This window comes from Schistocerca americana, chromosome 3 (genome assembly GCF_021461395.2).
Source record: "Schistocerca americana isolate TAMUIC-IGC-003095 chromosome 3, iqSchAmer2.1, whole genome shotgun sequence".
Lineage (NCBI taxonomy): Eukaryota > Metazoa > Arthropoda > Insecta > Orthoptera > Acrididae > Schistocerca > Schistocerca americana.
This window is the reverse complement of record NC_060121.1, coordinates 348,069,289-348,084,248: the sequence shown is the minus strand read 5'-3', so window position 1 is coordinate 348,084,248 and position 14,960 is coordinate 348,069,289. Positions and strand designations below refer to the sequence as shown.

The following is a 14,960-nucleotide window of genomic DNA, read 5'->3' as shown; positions in this document are numbered from 1 at the left end:
AATGAAACTGAAACAGAACGATCACATAGACTCAATACTATGTAATGCACGTGGCATACATCTGTTCATTGCTATCTGTGAACAAAAGAGACTGCTTACGAGACAATATCGTGTCGCCTCTTACAATATTGCTCAAGTCTATGGAACCATACAATAGCACTAACAGGGGAAATTGAGAGTGTACAAAGAAAGGCAATACAAGTGATCACAAGTTTGTTTGACTGAAGGGAGAGCCTCACAGAAATGCCGAAAAGCCTGAACAGTCGCACTCTTAAAAATATTCGGCCACTACCCCGCGACAGTCTAATTACGAACTTCCGCGAACTGTAGGAATATAAATAACATCCAGTATATCACCTCGTTAGGGACAACGAAGACCAGGTCAGATTAATTCCAGCACGGACAGAGGAGTTCAGTCACTTTCGCGATGCTCTGTACGCCAAGGGAACGGAAGGAAGCCCTTACATTTGGTACAGTGGTAAGTATGTACGTAGATTAACTGAGTTTAGATGATAAAAATCACACTGTCCGGTACCGTTCAAACAAACAGGAAGATATCCATTCTATTGTCAGAGATGGGCGGTGAATCTTCCATTATGCTATTGCAGCAGTATTGAATTTTACAGTAAGTTCTTACATACACTATGTTCTGTACTTCTAATACAAGTGTGATTCCAATTAGTCGCTACTGGATTTGTGGAATGCAGTCCAAATATTGATTTGACGTAGCTCTCCATACTATTCTATCCTGTGCAAGTTTCTTCATCTCCGAATAACTACTGCAACCTACATCCTTTTGGAGCTGCTTACTGTCCAAAAGTAACGCAGGTAGCAGACATCTGTTCGTTGCTATCTGCGTACAGTAGAGACTGTTTACGAAACAATATCCCGTCGCCTCTTAGAATATTGTTCAAGTGTGTGGAACCATACCAATAGCACTAACAGGGGAAATTGAAAGTGTGCAAAGAAAGGCAATACGAGTGATCATGCCTCGCTCTTCCGTATCAATTTCCCTTTCTCCCAAGCCTTACCTTACCAAACTGACTATCCCTTGATGCCCCAGTAAATGTACTATCAACCGATATCTTCCTTGAGTTAAGCTGTGCAATAAATTTGTTTCTTCCCCAGTTGAGTCTAGTACCTCCTTATAAGTTACTCGAACCACCCATGTAATGTTCAGAATTTTCTAAAAGATATTTCAAAAACTTCTATTCCCATCTTGTCTGAACTGCTTATCGTCCACGTTCCCACGTTTCACCTCCGTACAAGGCTACAATAAGACAAATATCTTCAGGAAAGACCTCAAATCCCTTAAATTTACATTAGATGTTAATGAATCACTATTTTTCAGAATTTTTGTTTTGTCTGATAGACAACCTGCATTTTACATCCTCTCTGCTTCGTCCATCGCCAATTAATTTGCTGCTCAAGTAGTAAAACTTATCGACTAATTTCGATGTCTCATTTCCTAATCAATAATTTCACCGTAACCTCATTTTATTTAACTACTTTCCAGTACCGTTGTTTTATTTTTGTTCATGTTCATCTTATAATCCCTTTTTAAGACACTATCCATAGAGTTATTCTTCCAAGTCCTCTGCAATGTTCTCCTTGGTTTCCTTTAATACTTGCTCAATGTACAGACTCAGTAACATCGGGGATAGGCTACAACTGTGTCGTCTCATATATATATACTGCGCCATTCGGACATAGCGGTGATCGCATCTGCACAGAATACCCAAGCACGCCTCACGTCAGACCCAAATTCTCAAATTATCCACACACTACTGATGTAGGGCCCCAGGCCCATTATCCTTATCACTGGAGGCATTTCGCCAATTTTCATAAGCGTACGAGCCTGGTGTGCATCTGCACTGAAGATATAATTGGCCATCTCGCCTTAACTGATTTAAATCAATGCCCGTTCCAGCCAGTGTCTGTAATTTCTTTGCGTTGTAATTGATAGCGGCTGCTGGATCAAAATGGTGTCTGTTTTTTAGGACATGTCCGAAAGCAGACACATCACACACACACACACACACACACACACACACACACATTATACATTTCGCAGTAAATAGTTTGTGTCAGTATTTTTCAGCCATGACTTTTAAACTGAAAGTTCGATAATATTGACGAGTGTCAGAGCCTGCCTTTTTTGGAACATAAATTATTACATTCTTCTTGAAGTCTAAAGATATTTGGTCTGTCTCATATATCTCGTACACCAAGAGGAATAATTTTGTGAGGGCTGTCTCTACGAAGGTTCTCAACAATTTTTGAGAAAATGTCGTCTACTTACAAGGGCGTTGATTCGACAGAAGTCTTTCAGTCCTCGGTGCAATTCGTTTCAAAGTATCATGTCTCCAAACTCATCTACATTTGCTTCCTTTTTATATAATATTGCTTTAATTTTTCTTGTGTAGCCCTTCCATATATTTCTTCCAGATTTCAACTTTCCCTTCTTTGCTTAGCACTGGCTAGACATCTGAGCTCTTGATACGCATTCAGCCGCTACTTCGTTCTCAAAACTATTCTTTCAATTTTCCTGTAGGTAGCACCTATTTCTTCCTTAGATATACATGCTTCTGCATCCATACATTTCTCGTCTAGCCATTCTTGTTTTGCCGTTTTGCAGTCTTCTCATTTTTAGAGCCCTGCATTTCATTTAGTTTGCTTCACTACTGCCTTTGTATATTTTCTCCTTTCCTCCATTAGACTCTATATTTTCATGCGTTGACAAAGGATTTCTGCCGCGGTTTATCTTTTTACCTGTATGATCCTCTGTTGCCTTCAGTTCACCTCTCAAGCTTACCCATCCGTCTTCCGTTGTGTTCCTTACCCACATTTCAATCAATAGTTGCCTAATGTTCCCTTCGAAACTCTCTTCAATCTCTGGTTCTTTTATCTTATTCAGATCCCATCTCCTTAATTTTCTGCCTCCCTGCAGTTTTTTCAATTATGATCTGCAGTTCACAACCAAAAATAGTGGCAGAGTTCTCATCTACCCCCCGGAAAAGGTTTATAGTTAAACATCTAGTTTCGTAGTCTCTGTCTTAGCACGATCTAATCTGTTTCATACTTTCTCGTCCCTCTTGGTCTCTTCCACGTAAATAGCCTTCGTACATAATTTTTTTAAACCGAACATTAAAGATGATTAAATTACTCTCCATGTAAAATTCTGTCTCGCGGCTCCCTCTTACATTACCTTCTCCCAGTTCTTTTTGTCTTACTACTTTTTGTTGTTGTCTTTTTCCTGCTATCGAATCTCAGTCACACATCACGGTTCAGTTGTTTACCTTAACTATCTCAATGATTTCTTTTAGCTCAGCACATCCATTCAGTCTCTTCATCATCTGCTGAGCTAGTCATCACATAAATTTTACTGTTATGGTGGGTGTTGGCATCTTGTCTATCTTGGTTGTGATAATGCCTCCACCGTGCTGTTCATAAATTTTATTCGCATTTGTATTTTCTTATTCCGTATTAGGCCTATTCCTGCATTACCAACCCCTATTTCATTTTGCCGGCCTAGGTGGCCGAGCGGTTCCAGGCGCTACAGTCTGGAACTACGCGACCGCTAAGGTCGCAGGTTCGAATCCTGCCTCGGGCATGGATATGTGTGATGTCCTTAGGTTAGTGAGGTGTAAGTATTTCTAAGTTCTAGGAGGCTGATGACCTCAGATGTTACGTCCCATATTGCTCAACCAACTCATTTTGTATTTATAACTCTGTACCCAGCTAACTAGAAAGCCTGTCCTTTCCACCAGACAACAGCAATTGTCACTCTATCTAAATTCAGGACTATTTTACTTCTGAATATTTTTTACTTATTCCACCGTCATTTAACTGTACGGCAATGCTGCATGCCCTCGGGGAAAATAACGCTTGCAGTCTCGTCTTGCTTTCATTCGTTCGCTATAACTGCCCAGCAAGTTCGTTTTGGCTGATGTTACAAGGGCCAGCTCAATCATCGAGGTTGTCGCCCCATCAACTACTGATGTCTGCTGTCCTTCAGAAACCATAGGTTAATCTGGCCTCTTTACAGATACCTCTCCATTTCATTGCACCTACAGTACGGTTATCTGTATCGTTGAGGCACGTAAACCACCTCACCTCATCAAGTTTCATGGTTCATAGGGGGGATTACACACATAAATGCAAGAATCTGTTTCTGTAAAAATAATCGTACTAGAAGCGCTTCACATTATAAGCGACGAAAAGAGAGTATTTAGAATATCCTCAGACATTGGAGTCCAAACGAAAGAAGTGGTAACTAGGTCTTCAAATGTACACCCTCTTAGGAATATTAGTGACACGTATGCTTGAATTATTCTGTTGTTTAGAAGTGTACTAGGTTTACTTGTTTTTTCCTGCAGGGCTTTACGGTGGTATGGTGGTATCGATGGCGGCAACGGGCTCTCTATGCGCGACGTCGGTAGGTTGGCCGCTAACTTTCTACGTGTTTGGCGGCATCGGACTGCTATGGTGTGTGCCATGGTGGCTGCTGGTTGCCGACTCGCCGGCGCAACACAAGAACATCGATCCAGCAGAACGTCGATACATCGAGGCCACTATACATTCGAGTGCCAAGGTATTTATTGGATATGTTCCAGTCTCTGTCGTCCCCTACAAGGTTTGTCCTGCACGACTCCCTCTGGCAGTGTGAAAACTATCGCAAGATGTCTGAACGTATGTCCAGTTATCTTCACCCTTCTTCTTCTCATTGTTGCCTCATGTTCATATCCTCGCTGGCGCTGCCGAGAACATCTTCATTTCCTATCAGTCCACCTACTTTTCAGCATCATCTGTCATTATAACTTCAAGTTTTCTATTACTTTTCGGTTTCCCACTGTGCATATTCCATTACAGACTCCATTCTCAGAAATTTCTTCCTCTAATTAAGGCAAACGATTGATAACAGTACACTTCTTTTTGTGAGGAGTTCCTCCTTTGGCAAAGTAATCTACTTCTTACGTCCTCCTTGCTTTGTCCGTCATGCATTGTTTTATTAACAAGGTAGCAAAACTACTTAACTTCCTCTAATGTGTGGCTCCCAGTTTCCATGCAAGTTTGTCGCAAATCTCATTTCTGTCAGTCCTTATTACTTTCGTTTTCTTTGGTTTCCTTTCAATACGGTGTGCTCATTAGACGCTTCGAAACATTCAAAAGAACCTACAATTTTTCCTCACTTTCAATGTGGGAAGTGAGGTCACAAGAGAATCTTATCATTCATTTCACCCGGAATTTTCATCCCATAGCACATTTTCTTTATTTCCGTTATTCCTTGGGCGGTGTGTAACTTGAACAGTAGCAGTGAAAGGATATAAACTTGTCATATACCCTTTTTAATCCGTTCACTTCGTTCTTGTTCTCCTTATTTTTGTCTCTTCGTTCTTGTAGCTGTTGTTTTCCTGTAGCTTCGCAATGTCATCAGCGAATCTTATTATTGACATCCTATCATCTTGAATTTTAATTCCACTCTTCAACCTTTCTTTTATTTCCATCATTGCTTCTTCTATGTATAGATTCAACAATAGGCGCGGAAACTACTTACCTGTCTTACACCCTTTTGAACCGAGCACTTCGTTCTTGGTCTTCACTCTTATTATTACCTCTTGGATCTTGATATTTCTTAAGTCTTACTCCCATTACTGCAACGTCACAACTGCCTCTCTGGCTCCTTTGCCTTTTCTGAAGACAAACTTATCGTCCTGTAATATATACTCAATTTTATTTTCCCTTCTTCTGTATATTATTTCTGTCAACAGTTTGAATGCATGAGCTGTTAAGCTGATTGTGCGATAATTCTCGCACTTGTCGCCTCTTGCAGTCTTCGTAGCTGTGTAGATGATAGTTTTCTAAAAGTCGGATGGTATATCGCCAGACTCATACATTCTGCACTCCAACGTGAACAGTCATTTTGTTGCAACTTCCCCCAATGATTATAGAAATTCTGATGAAATGTTGTCTATTCCTTCTGCCTTATTTGAGGTTAAATCTTCCAAAGCTCTTTTAAATTCTGATTCCATTACTGGATCCCCTATCTCCTCTGTGTCGAATCCTGTTCCTTCTTCTATCACATTAGACAAATCTTCCCCTCATATAGGCCTACAATGTACTCTTTTCATCTATCCGCTCTCTCCTCTGCATTTAACAGTGGAATTCCTATTGCACTCTTAATGTTACCATCCTTGCTTTTATTTTCTATACGCTAATTCAATTCTTCCGACAATCATTTCTTTTTCGATCCCTTCACATTTTTCATGCAACCATTTCGCCTTAGTTTCCATTAAATTCCTGTTTATTTCATTCCCAAGTGACTTGTAGAGAAGTACTCCTGAATTTCGCTGAACATTTTTGTATTTACTTCTTTCCTCCATCAACTGTTCTTCCGTTACTCATAGTTTCTTCGCAGTTACCTTCTTTGCACTTATGTTCTTATTTCTAACTTCTGTGATTGCCCTTTTCAGAGATGTCTCAGAGAATTTGAAACGTAGACCCTCATTCCTTAGTACTTCCGTATTCCACTTCTTCGGTTATGATTCTTCCTGACTTGCCTCTTCAGTCTATTCTTCATCACTACTAATCTGTGAGCTGAGTCTACATTTGAATCATGGTTACGCCTGACAATCCAGTATCTGATTTCGCAATCTCTGTCTGACCATGATGTAATCTAATTGAACTCTTCCCGTACCTCCCGGCCTCTTCCGGGTATACCTCCTCCTCTTGTGATTCTTGAACAGAGTAATCGCTAGTACTAGCTGAAAGTTATTGCAGAAATCGACTAGTCTTTCTCCTCTCTCATTCCTAGTACCAAACCCATGTTCTCCCGTAACCTTTCTTTCAGCTCCTTCCCCTAGAAACGCATTTCAATCCCCCATGACTATTAGATTTTCTCCCTACACGTACTGAATTATGTGTTTAATATCCTCATATACTTTTTCTGTTCTTCATCTTCGGCTTGCGACATAAACTTGTATGCCTGAAATATCGTTTTCGATGTTGTCTTGCTGTCGATTCTGATGATAACAAACCTATCACTGTACTGTTCACAGTAATTACTCTCTGCCCTACCCTCTTATTGATAACGAATCCTACTCCCTATATACCATTTTCTGCTGCTGTTGACATTACCCGATGCTCATCAGATCAAAAATCCTTGCCTTCTTTCCATTTCATTTCAATGACCCCCAATATATCTAGGGTAAACATTTTTCAGATATTCTAGCTTCCCTACCACGTTCAAATATTTGACATTCCATGCCCCGATTCGTTGAACGTTATCCTTTCGTTGGTTATTCAATCTTTTTATCATGGTCACCACCGCCTCGGGAGTCCTTTCCTGAAGATCCTAATTCGTGACTACTCTGGAATCTTTTGCCAGTGGAGAGATCATAATGACACTTATCAGTTATAGGCTACACGTCCTGTGGATACACGTTATGCGTCTTTAATGCAGTGGCTTCCATTGCCTTTTGCATCCTCATGCCACTGATCATATCTGATCTTCCGTCTGTAGGGACAGTTTCCATCCCAAGAGTACGAGAGTGCCCTCCACCTCTATCCGCTCCACCACCGTCTTTGATAAGGTAGTTGGCAGAATGAGGGTGATTTTTTATGCCGGAAGTCTTCGGCTGCCATTGCTGATGATATTTATTCAGAGTTTAAGCGGTGGTGGGGTTCGATCCCGGTACTGAGGACGTTTAGATTACTAGTCAAAGACGCTACCCTTACACTACAGGTGCATCCCTACTATATTCAAACGGCTGACATTTCCCCTCCGACTCATGGAATGCTACCATTTCGTTCGTTACTGAAATTTTTTATGGTGGTAACATCGTCTTTTGCAGGAAATTCGAGCGGAAGATTAATTCGGAATCGTTTGCTAAAAGAGGGAGCACTATGACAACTTATCTGTTTCAGGACGCAAGTGCAATTGTTACACATTATGCGTCTTTAATGCAGAGATTTCTGTCGCCTTCGGCATTCTCATGCCGTTGGTCACTGCTGATTCTTCGGCCCTTTAGGACAGTTCCCCACCGGAAGATCAAGAGGGTAGTCTGAATAGCTGTTCGCACCTTGGTTTCTTTGACAGTGTCTCTGGCAGAACAAGGGTTACTGATTAGGGATCGGATTCCTCAGAGTCTCTCAAACAAATTCAGGGTACGGCAGTGGGCACTGTCCTAAGTCAAGCTGTTCATGAGACTTCTAAAGGAATCCCTTCTAACCACACAAAATCCGAAACCCCTCACCTGGTTCATATTCACTGATAACATCATTGTGATCTGGACTCAGGATGAGGATATCCTGTCCATGTTCCTACAGAACCTCAACAACTTCTCCCTCATTCACTTCACCTGGTCCTCCTCAGCCCAACAAGCCAGCTCCTCGACCCCACCTGAAAGATGAACACACCAATACCTCCACCCACATCAAACCTACAACCACCAGCAATACCTCCATTTCCACACCTCCCACTCATTCCATGCCAAGAAGTGCTTTACATACAGTCTACCTACCCATGGCCTTCACATCTGTATTGACGAGCAGTCCCTCTCGAAATATACTAGGGATCTATCTGAGGCCTTCGCAGACCGTAATTATCCTCCCAACGTTGTACAGAAGCTGATGCACTGTGCCTTATCTCTCCAGCCACCCACCACCTCCCAAATTCCCATTACCCGGCCATGAGGACTCAGTAACACCCAGGACCGGAGCAACTGAATCACATTCTCTTCCAGGCTTTCGATTACCTCTTGTCGTGCCCTGAAATGAGGTATTTCCTACTCACTGTTCTTCCCACCCCTGCCACATTGGATTTCGCCACCCACTGAACCTAAATCCCTACACAACCTCTGCTCCAAACTCCTCTTCTCATGGCTGTATCACATCTAGATGCAAGATCTGTCCGATACGTTCTCCCACAACCACCTACTCTAGCCCAGTCACAAGCATCGCCAAGCCCATCAAAGGCTTGGCTACCTGTGAAACCAGACATGTGATCTACAAGCTAAGCTGCAACCACTGTGCTTCATTCTACGTGTGCATGACAACCAACACGCCGTCTGTCCATGTGAATGGCCACCGACAAACTGTGGCCAAGAAACAGCTGGACCACCAAGTTGCTGGGCACACTGGCCAACATAACGGCCTTCATGATAACGACTGTTTCACAGCTTGTGCCATATGGACCCTTTCTACCAACAACAGCTTTTTTTACTTATACACGTGGGAAATCTCCCTGCAATATATCCTACGTTCTCATAAACCTCCTGGCTTCAACCTCCATTACCCTTTGTCCTTCATCTGCCTATCCCCTTTCCTGTTCCAACATTACACAGCCTTCTATCCCAAAGCACATCCACTGTCATTTTACTTCCCTTCTTTTCTGCCTTCCTCTCCCCCACCCTTCATCTTATTTCCCGACCACACCTAGCTGCTGTACTCTCTCTCCATCTCGTCCCCGTATGCCTCCACAAAGAGCGCTTTACCGTGCCCACCCGCATCCCGCTCTCCCTCCCCCTCCACAACTCAGCCTCCTTCAAACCCTTACCCACTGCACCCAGACTGCTTCTCCCATCATATGCAGCTGCAGTGTGGACTCGGCAGCCAGAGACAGTGGCCAGTAGTGTGTGAGCTGCTTTTTCGAGGATGTCTATTTCAGAAGTAGGCCTCCTGGCTCAAAGCTTACGTGTTTAGTAGTCTTCTTGTTGTGCCTGCTAGCGACTTAACATTTCCACTATATCGTGAGTAGCAATCTATCTTTTCCCCAATATTCTCGTTAGTGTCTCCCTATGGAATTTTCGGTTGTCAATCCAAAAAGCACTCTTCCCTTTAGTGGTAAGTATACAGTCTTAGTTGTTGCCTGTGTAGCAATGAGAGAGTTCCGTTGCTTTCATGTTGCAGATTATATTTGAACTGCATCATCACAGTGAACGTTAGGTGATTACCAGCGATTAATTCCACATCCCCCCACCAGTTGAAGGATAAGGCCTAGGAGAAAGGACCCTAATATCTCTCTTGATTGTCCTTTCACTAATTGCCTGTTTTACCAAGATATCTTTGCATTAGTTCTCGAACAATATAGTGCAATCAGCAGGTGCAACCTTTGAACATACGTTTCTGACGTTGCAGCAAAAACTGCCTGTCCCCTGGAAAAGGTTGCTGTCGACGCCAGCTATCTGGGCCCTGGTTGTCTTCCTCGTGACTCTGGACGTTACTTTCTACCTGCAACTCTCTTCTTTGCCCCTGTACATCGCCGACATCTTGCACTTTGACGTGGAAAGTGTAAGTACAGAATACTTTTACCATTATTAGCATAGGGTACACTTCCTCAATGACATTGAGCCTCGCTGGTCCATATTGCTTCTGTTGCTGACTGGCTCTTTTTCGTGAAGATTCTATTGCTATTGACGACATTACGTTTCTTTTCTCGCATCAGTAATGAAATTAGAATCTCTAGTTTGATGTCCATTGACTTATAAACCAACGTACAACGTTCAAAGATACTTCAGTGAACAGATGCAGTCCACAAATGCGATTTTAGTAGATTCCAAGTCTTTTTAGAGTAACAAATTTCCTCGCATGTGAGAATGAGTGGAAGTCAAAGGTAGCAAATCTGGTGAGTATCGTAAATTTGTTGTTTATATTCACGTCGCCGGACAGGAGTATCATCTAGCCGGACTAGGACGTTGTGGCTGAGTCTTCCGAAACAGTTGTGTGTGCGGAACAAACTACTGCTGGTCTCACCTATAGACCAGGACGATGATGCGCAATGGAGGAGCCAATCTAAAGCATTTGAAAAGACTCACAGCTTAACATGACATGAGGTCTGCAGATTCTGAGACGGATGTCACCGTAATAAGTATTATTTTCCAACATTTAAAGAAAAATTAATAAATAATTCTAATTTGGGATGTCGAACATAAGAAGACAACCAAGGAAAATTCTCAGTACGCAGAGAGAGAGAGGCTCTTTCTTGATTCTCGCACTGTCGATCACTTTACTGTCGGAGTTATTTGGGACACTGGATATACTGCTGGAAGGTCGCTCAAGGCTGTGATTTTGAGAGTGAGTAACGCCGATCAGTCCTAGTAGAAGTATGGCGCAGTCTCAACCGGCCTTTGCCCTGCATGTAAACAATGTCCAGCCACCCAGAAATGTAGACTCACAAAGTTACAAAGTCATTGATGCACCCCCATGAGATTGCCCTGTGTAATACAGAGGTGGATAATGTGTCAGGTACACGAGTCAACCTCCAGTGTTCTCGAGGCGCATTCCTTAAATATTGCGTTTCTAACACCACGGCTAGGAACGAGATCAGAGATGGTTTGATTTGGTTTGAGTGCGGCAGCCCGTCGGTGTCGTTTGACGGAAGGCCAAGTTGGATTGTTGGCTAGGCCAGAAATGGTCGCTCAGTCCACGTGGTCCAGGCGTGACGTCACACGAACAGATACATTTCGCACAAAGGCTAGTTAACTGTGTACATTTTTGAGCATGTGGTGATTAAACCATGAAGCGTACAGTGGAATGGGATACGCCAATTTCGAGAGCACAGCACGACGATTCAGATGATACATACATAGACCATGAGAGTGATACGCGTAATTAGTCACAATGCAGAGAAGACATCTGCAACGGACTTTTCGCTAAATATTTGTGAATATTGGAAATACTTCAACTAGAAGAGACAACGACCCTTGAGATTAAAGTACTCATCGAAATGCATCGAATGACTTACCTACCTGTTTACTTACATTCTTATTTGGCCAGAGAGAGCCAATTGAATCAAGTATTTACGAAAAATTATTCTAATTAATGAACCAACACAGATAGACGATAGCACGGCAGTATGTCTTGATGAAAGTAAATATGCTTCATATGCAACATTTAGATTGTAGAACTAGTGATCTACAACATTTAGATTGTAGAACTAGTGATTACTTACTACTCAAAATTTTTCGTAGTTTCTCCTGTAATCTAAATGTCGTCAAAGATACATGAATTTGGATTGCACGGAGGAAAGACCAGGCCATTCCCTGAAGACAGATGTGCCTTTCATATATCTAATTCATTATCTTATTAGGTGTAATATGTCTCATTAACCAAGGTGTGTATATAATGAAGCATCTAGCTTTAAGATTGGAATTCTGTATAAAAAGATATAATCTAAACTGGTGATTACTCTGATACGTTAAGTGACGTAATTCATGGAATTTCCGGGAGCTGGGGAACCCCACTTATAAAAGGGCGGATTCATTTTTTCTCACACGTACTCGATTGGACGCAGTTGAAAACTACTCTGGTCTGGCCGGTGATTTGGCCGCAAGCTTTTATGAACTTACAAGATTTTTTGCGCTGTTAGGCTCAACACTTAGAGCCATTTTCTTGACAGTTCAGTGTGGGCTCTGGAAATTTAACAGTGATCAACACTTAGAATAATAATAATGACAAGGAGCGTATGGCATTGGTGGCCGGGAGACCCTTCGCGGGGCGGTTTGGCCGCCGCTTCACAAGTTCTTTACGGCGACTTGCGAGTGAATGAGGATGAAACGATGATGAAAGACACACAACACCCAGTCATCTAGAGGCAGGGAAAATCCCTGACGCCGCCGGGAATCGAACCCGGGACCCCGTGCGCTGGAAACGAGAACGCTACCGCAAGACCACGAGCCGCGGACAACATTTACAATCACTTCTCCAGATGTTCGGTGGAACTCGTCATTTTCGTTTGTAGACCTGGTTCGGAACAGGAGTAATCTCGTACCGAGTTGGATTAGAACTCAATTTCAATGGCGCCTCTGATTATTTTAGCACTAGTCGACACTGAGTTATTTCGTAGAGTATAGGATGGGCTTGGATTTATTGTGATTAGTGTTGATTTAAAAATAAAACATTTAGACATTTGGACTATGAAGAAATCTTATGTTACCGGTTTTATTTTAAATTTATAGTGAGTTTATAATTTTTACAGGAGAGCTCAAGCAATTTTTTATCAGGTTGTGAAAAAGTTAAATAAGCTGTTAACTATGTGTAGTTGGTGTACATAATTTTCCATGTACCACGTATCGACAACCTCATAGTTGTTTATTTTGATTTGTACGTCAGGTAAAATAATTATTTTTACTCAGAAAGCTTCAGGTATCATAACAACATTCACTACAACAACGACTAGCCAAACACATCATCATTCTCGAAACCGTACCGCCGCATGTTGTACGTAGCCCATTTCATATTTTCGATGAATAACTGTGCAAACACAACTAAAATTAAACGTTCATCCACATATGTTGACGTATACAAATCTGTCGATGGCCATCATTGTGGATTTCCGTCTCTAATTCGTGAGTCTATAGATGGTAGATCTTCTTGTAGTTTTGCTAGTAATTTCGCCCTCGTAGGTGTGATGGAGAAGTACAAGGTGGAAACAATCAAAGGAAACAGGGACTCTGTTACGGAGGTAGAAAGTTGTGCTTACATATTGAGGAAAAATACAGGCACATGAGTGCAACGTGGCACATACAAATTTAAATACTTGATTTTTGATTTTAAAAATCACACCGTCTTCAGGTCACGAGTGGCCTACCGGGACCATCCGACTGCCGTGTCATCCTTAGGGGAGGATGCGGATAGGAGGGGCGTGGGGTCAGCATCCCACTCTCCCGGTCGTTAAGATGGTATTCTTGACCGAAGCCGCTACTATTCGGTCGAGTAGCTCCTCCATTGGCATCACGAGGCTGAGTGCACCCCGAAAAATGGCCACAGCACATGGCGGCCCGGATGGTCACCCATCCAAATGCCGGCCACGCCCGACAGCGCTTAACTTCGGTGATCTCACGGGAACCGGTGTAACCACTGCGGCAAGGCCGTTGCCCACTTGATTTTTGATGGTTAACAGAATTGTTACGTAGTGCCAAAGGGAAGACTGTAACAGCTTCGAACTGCTCAACCTCAAAAACACGAGAAGGACAAATATTTTCTTTGTTCTTCTTTCGTATCATTACTTTCTTTAAAAAACATACATGAATTTAATACGTTGTATTAAACTGCACAATTAAATGGCACATTGGTACTCGGTAGTATAGTATTCCAGATAGACATTAAAAATTGTCACAGTATGTCCCCGGCAACGCCTGTCGTTCAGTGGCGGAATGCCAGAAAGAGACACAGGCTGATGGAGTACCATTGAATGTGGAAGATACTGCGACACTCCAAACTGTCCGAGCGCCCAAGGAAGCGAACGCAGCACGATGGCATCACGACAGCATAATGGGGATTACGCGGAGTGTCACAAGAAAGCCTAGATTTGTTATGACAGTAACTAAACAGTTACCCACGCAGGAGTAAAGACCGTCTGAAAGACAAAGTTGAGAAATTCTGAAGCGACCGAGAGAGCTGACCAAACGGAAAACCAGGATGCTTGATGGCATTGGTGCCTCACTGTACCAGAGCACACGAGCACTCCCAGCAGAAATAGAACGTCTGTCTGCGTCAGTCGCGGCAGTCCTGTCGGGAGGGTGGCTCATGTCGGTCGACCCTCTACTCGCCTCGCAGACTTCGAACTTCCATGGAGCACCACAACCTGTTGAAGAGACCTAGCTGCTGTGATGTACAGTGCCTACAACTGAGCCGAGACTAATGGGGTGCTGTGACTGTAACCATTCAGCTGGCTTTCTCGAGGCCTGACCAGCCGGGTCTAGGAGCAGATCCTCATCCATAAGCGTGAGACTGAGCCACTGCTGCCTCTCGCACTGGTTTCTACAGCGGACACCAACGCTGCCAGGCTCTCTCTCTCTGTCTTTCTTAACGGGAGGCCGCACTAAGGGTTTGGTCTTCTACGTCAACGAGAACGCTCTGAAGATCAGAGCTACAGACAGCCCACCGTTGGTGGCACTACTGGTCTCGTCGTCCGCCAAAAACATAGCGGCTTGCTCTGTGAGCAGTTGCTGCTGGGGAAG

At 42.9% G+C, this 14,960-nt stretch overlaps 1 protein-coding gene and 1 pseudogene across 1 annotated transcript in view; one reads left to right on the top strand and one right to left on the bottom strand.

Moving 5' to 3' along the window:
* LOC124607200 (sialin-like) overlaps positions 1-14,960 on the top strand; it is an 85,694-nt gene that overhangs the window by 24,846 nt on the left and 45,888 nt on the right. The window contains exons 5-6 of the mRNA XM_047139425.1: positions 4,380-4,594; positions 10,138-10,290. Of these exons, the coding sequence (XP_046995381.1) occupies positions 4,380-4,594; positions 10,138-10,290 (368 nt within the window). The remainder of the gene's footprint in view (positions 1-4,379; positions 4,595-10,137; positions 10,291-14,960) is intronic.
* On the bottom strand, positions 13,759-13,876 carry LOC124608116 (annotated as a pseudogene).